Source organism: Corvus kubaryi, unplaced genomic scaffold (genome assembly GCF_017639235.1).
Source record: "Corvus kubaryi isolate FWS band 111438036 unplaced genomic scaffold, C.kubaryi_AGA036_p1.0 37066, whole genome shotgun sequence".
Lineage (NCBI taxonomy): Eukaryota > Metazoa > Chordata > Aves > Passeriformes > Corvidae > Corvus > Corvus kubaryi.
The window spans coordinates 67,375-72,568 of NW_024581024.1; the positions used below are offsets into that span (position 1 = coordinate 67,375).

A 5,194-nucleotide genomic window follows, 5' to 3' on the forward strand; every position below is an offset into this window, starting at 1 on the left:
GGTGTTGTTTTGGGGTGCTGGCTCTCAGGGTTGGCTGATGGGTGTTGCTTTTGAGGTGCTGGGTCTCACAGTTGGGTGCCAGGTGTTGTTTTGGGGTGCTGGCTCTCAGGGTTGGCTGATGGGTGTTGCTTTTGAGGTGCTGGGTCTCCTGGCTGGGCAAGGGGGTGGCACAGGTGGGTGACAAGTCCTCTCTGCAGACCGGTGCTGTCCAGGAGATGAGGTCCAAGGGTGGCCGGGAGCGACAGTGGAGCAACTCCCGCGTGTTGTAGCATGTGAGTACCAGGCCATGGCACCCTGAGCACCCACCACCCCCTCAGAGCCACCACTTGGGCACTCCCATAACCCATCCTCTCGGATTTTGCAGCTTCCTGGCTTTTTCAGCCCAAACTTGAACTGCCTGATCCCCCCCGCTGGAGGAGAAGCGACCTCGAGTGCTTTAACCCCGCGGTATTTATGCAGCACCACCCTCACCCAGCTCCCGGTGATTTTGGGTCGTCATCCCTCTGGAAAATCCCTCCTGCCCAGAGGCTCTGGCCGGTGACATGGGGAAGGAGTGGGGACAACAGCCCCTACCTCCTGCCCCGCCTGGAAAGGACACAGCCACCCCCCTGAAACGTGCCAGGAGCTGCCAGGCGCAGCCCACATGTGCCAAATCCTCTCACTTTTCCCTTTTTCCACTCCGGTGTCTCCCGTGGGCTGCATAGCGGTGCCTCAGATTCCCTAGGGAATCACGGTCATGGTGCAGAGGCAGATTTGCTGCCTCCCAGAACATCACAGAGGAGCAAAACCGGGATTAAGCCCTGATATTCTGGTGCCAAACCAGAATTAAACCCAAGATGTTCTGGTGTCAAACCAGGATTCCATGTGAAACCGGGATTAAACCCCAATTCTTTGGAGCAAAACCGGGATTAAACCCCGATGCTTCGGTGCCAAACCAGGATCAAACCCCAACGCTTCGGTGTCTCAGCGTCACCGAGCCCACAGTGCCTCCAGCCGGCATTCCCACCGCCGCCAAACTCCCACCTCCCTCCTTTTTTTAGGACACGTTCTTATTTTTAAGCTCCAAAACCCACCTGAGCAGCCTCCGTCGCCTCAGGGGCAGGACCGTGGCGGGGTCCCCTCCACCCCGGGATTGTCCCCGGCCCCGGGGCCTGACCCGAGAAGGGCTCTGGAATTCAGGCGCGGGTGTACATAGTTTAATTAGCGCCAGGATTAAATATTAAATAGCACGTGCTGGGTGACAGAGCCTTTCCCCTGCGCTGGGCTCCGGTGGGAGCTGGGCTTTGCCAGTCCTGCGTCGTGCTGGGGGTCAGGGTTTTTTGGGAAAAAACATTCCAGCCTGGAAATAAATCCCTTGTGCTGGCCCAAGGGGTGGGTGCACAAAGCTGCCCCAGGCTCCTCGCTCCCTCCTCTGCTCCTGGAGCAGCCAAATCCACTGGGAGAAGCCAAGCCCGTTGATCTTCACAGCAGGCAGATGCCACTACTTGTATGGCACAACCAGTTTCCTCTGGCTGGGCTGGACTTGAGAGTGTGGCTGCACTGACACCCCCTCCTTGGACACCCCAAAATGTTCCTCTGACCCATTGTAGAGGGGATTGCACCCCATGGTTGGGGGGGAGGGGAGGGGAAGGTGAGGGCACCCCCAGTGCGAGAGGGGCAGCACCAGACCCATCCCAGAATAAAAGCCAAGAGCCAAAACTGGAAGAAATTGGAAATTTAATCCTTGGAAAACGGTGACAATCCTGGACGGCTGCATGTCCCAACCCACCCTTTGGGGCCCCCCACCGCCCCCCAAGGAAGGAAGATCGTCAAGAACTCGTTAACTCCCCCACCCCAACACCTTCATAAGGGGGTGCAACTGCCCATGGCGTCCCCAAAAACCCACCCTGGGGACCGTTGGGGCAGAGGGAGCCCATTGTGGGGGACAAACCACGACGACAACCAGGAGCTGAGCTCTAACAAAGGCAGCTGCAACCCCCCCACACCCAGGCACCGCCCCGGGGCCCGCTCAGGGACCCCAACTTCTCATCCGGACCTCAAAAAGCCACGGGGTGCCCACTGTTATTTCGGGGAGCCGGGGGGCTGCCCCGCGGCGATGCGGCTGACCCGCTCCAGGACATCCTGGGGACACAGCGGGGGCACGGCCTGCGCCAGTGGACACTCCTCCACCAGGCTGTTCATGGGGGTGGGCGGGGGCACCGCCTCCTCCTCGGGACCCCCAGCAGCTCCCAGGCCCCCCAGTGCTGCCCGCAGGATGGGCAGCACCTTCTTCCGAGCGGCCACGGTGTTGCCTTGGGTGTAGGCGACCACGCAGGGCGAGGGGCTGGGCAGCGGCTGCAGGAGCAGGGATGGTGTCGTCGCCTCCTCCAGCGCCCGGCACAGCTGTGGGGGAGCGAGCGTGGGGCTGGGACCTCCCCAGCACCCCCAAAACTGGGAGGTTCTGGGGCAAACCACAGCTGGGAACTGCCCGGCGGTGCCTGACCCTGGCCCCCTGACTGACCGTGCTGCGGAGGGGCTCCTGCCGGCTGTAGACCGCGAGTTTCCGGGTGGGCTCGTGGCGTTCGTTAAAGGACACGGTCATGGCCACCAGCCCTGCGTAGCCACGGGCCTGGCAGAAAGCCTCCAGGTCCTGCAGCAAGCCGGGCCGGTGCAGGAACGTCTGGAGAGAGGGGAGGGGGTCTCAGCATCACCGTGATGTCCCCAGTGTGCCACTCCCTGCCTCAGTTTCCCCCTCACCCCCAAGCCTCACTTCCAGGTCCTCAAAGATGCCACTGATGGGGACGACCACGTCGTCACTGGAGAGGACTTTGAGGTCCTTCCGCAGCATCTGCTCCGTCGTCAGCCCTGGGAGGTGAGCAGGGGATGAGGCCCAGGCCACCTTCCTGTCCCCAAGGAGAAGGGGGGGATACATCTGGGTGCCACGGCCCTGGCACACACACCTGTGATATCAAACTTGGCTGTGTACAGGGCTTGGAACACGGCATCACGGGCTGGCAGCTCCGGGAACCTCTCCTCAAGCAGGGACACGCAGGCCACGTCCCTGGGTGTCACCTTGCCCGCGGCCGGGCTCAGGTTGACGCAGTCCAGCAGGATGGTGCCTGCGGGGACGAGCGGGACCGTGTTGTCACCGTCCCCCTGGGCCGGGGCTCAGCCAGGACCCCCCCACCCCGTGCTCACCGTGCAGCAGCGCGGCCGTGGTTCTGTCCAGCACGCCCGGGGGGCCCTGCAGGATCCGCTCGGTCACCAGCGTGGCACAGGAGCCCACCGGCTCCACGGTCACCTGGCACGGGGGACCGCGGTCCCGCTCCAGCGGCCGGTGGTCCAGGACCTCCACCACAGCCTCTTCCAGGGCAGCGTCGGCACTGATGGGCAACAAGGGAAGGGTCACCCCTGGCAGAGCGTGGGAAATCCCTGTATTCCTTTCCTACCCTAAAAACACCCCAGAAACGCATCAGTTTGACCCACCCTGGGCGGCAAAATCAACCGAGGCTCTGGGTGGGTGGCCCTGGCCATCCCCCACCGTGCCACCCTCCCCCGGCTCACCCGGGCAGGACGTGGTGATCGACCAGCGTCAGGGAGAGCAGCCCAGCGTGGTGCAGCCCCCCCAGGTCGATCTCATCCCGAAAGATTAGGGAGGCGGCCGGGATTCCCCGATCCCGCAGCAGGAACGTCGTCTCTGTCCGGAGCGCGAAGTCAGCGCGGGGGATGTTCAGCACCGGCACGAAGGCGGCTTTGGGAGCCGGGGAGGTCTGCGGCGGGGGGGTGACACCCAGTGAGGCGTCCCCCGGGCCACCGGCGATCCCCAGGCCAGTGGCCGAGCCTCACCTGGGCCAGGAAATAGGCCAGGGCCAGCGCTGAGACGGTGGAGTCCAGGTCACAGGCTTCGTTGCCCATCACCACGTGGACCTCCTGGCGCTGCCGGACGTGGTCCTGCCGGGATGGGAGGCGTCAGGCACAGCAGCAACGTGGCCCCGTCCTCCAAAAAAACCTCCAAACTGCTCCCTTGGCCTCATCACAGTGTCCTTAGAGCCACTCATCATAGGTGTCACCCGCAGATTCCACCCTCTGGACGAGCTCCTGGCATCCCTGGGCCTGGCTGGGATCCACTTGTGGCACTAAAAGCTCAGGGGTTTGGGGTACGTGTGTGAAGGGAGGTGCATCAGGGCTCCAGGAAAACCCACCTGAGCCACACCGACCACCGTGGGACCATCCCAGCCCTGCAGCCCTGGGAGCATTTAGTACTTTGAATGTGTTTTTTTCTAGAAATACTGAGTTTGGGGCTGGTTGTCCCCCCAAAACTTGGGTGTTTCACCCTCTTTTGCTTGCCTGCAGCAGCAGGAAAAACATGTCACTCCCCCAGGCCCCATCCCCCTGCCCTGTCATGCCCGTGGGAGCCGCCCCATCCCCTGGCCCTGTTTTTTTGGGACAATTCTCTGCTGCCATAAACCAGATTCGCTCATTTTTGGTAAAAGCTAAGGGAAAAAAACCCCCGAGAGCAGCTGCAGCCCAAACCCCTCAGCAGGTCCGGAGGTAGAACCAGGACAGGGCTGCAGCAGGGGGCTGGGAAACATTTTGGGGTGTCCCTGGTGTGGCTGTGCCACCTCAGACGGGGCACCACACCTGGGGGTATCGGCCCTCTGGGCACCCAGCACCCCTCTTTCCTGGGCACCTCTGCTCGCCACGACACCCCAAACCCCTGCACCCCCATCCAGCGGGTGCTCATCTCCCCCTGCACCCCAATTCACCTGCACTCTGCTTTGCTGGGCACCGCTGCCCTATGCTCCCCTCAGCCCCACCGCACCCCCTGCACCCCAATTCCCGCAGCTCAGGGGGCTGCGGGGCTCATGTCCCCCTGCACCCCAATTCCCGCAGCTCAGGGGGCTGCGGGGCTCATGTCCCCCTGCACCCCAATTCCCACCTTGCCCTGAGCCCCACACCCCCCAAACACCCCCGAACAGCCCCGAACACCTCCGAACACCCCCGAACACCCCGTTCCCCCCCAAACACCCCCGAACAATCCCGAACACCTCCGAACACCCCGTTCCCCCCCAAACACCCCCGAACAATCCCGAACAATCCCGAACAACCCCGAACACCCCGTTCCCCCCCAAACACCCCCGAACAATCCCGAACACCTCCGAACAAACCCGAACACCCCGTTCCCCCCCAAACCCCCGAACAATCCCGAACACCT

General features: G+C 62.9%; 2 protein-coding genes across 5 annotated transcripts in view; one reads left to right on the forward strand and one right to left on the reverse strand.

Annotated features, from left to right (window-relative positions):
• Positions 1-1,229, forward strand: part of CDC42SE1 (CDC42 small effector 1) — a 4,743-nt gene extending 3,514 nt beyond the window's left edge. For all 4 annotated transcript variants that reach the window (XM_042020956.1, XM_042020954.1, XM_042020957.1 and 1 more), the window contains exons 4-5: positions 198-272; positions 365-1,229. In XM_042020956.1, coding sequence (XP_041876890.1) covers positions 198-269 — 72 coding nt within the window. In that variant the 3' untranslated portion in view covers positions 270-272; positions 365-1,229. The remainder of the gene's footprint in view (positions 1-197; positions 273-364) is intronic.
• A 470-nt stretch (positions 1,230-1,699) lies between these two features.
• Positions 1,700-4,316, reverse strand: PRUNE1 (prune exopolyphosphatase 1). Its single transcript, XM_042020953.1, has 7 exons — positions 3,826-4,316; positions 3,544-3,749; positions 3,178-3,362; positions 2,940-3,098; positions 2,750-2,844; positions 2,501-2,659; positions 1,700-2,382 (listed from the first exon to the last, which is right to left on the reverse strand). The coding sequence occupies exons 1-7, from the start codon at positions 3,892-3,894 to the stop codon at positions 2,062-2,064; spliced, it is 1,194 nt and encodes a 397-aa protein (XP_041876887.1). The 5' UTR covers positions 3,895-4,316; the 3' UTR covers positions 1,700-2,061.
• Positions 4,317-5,194: the final 878 nt, after the last annotated feature.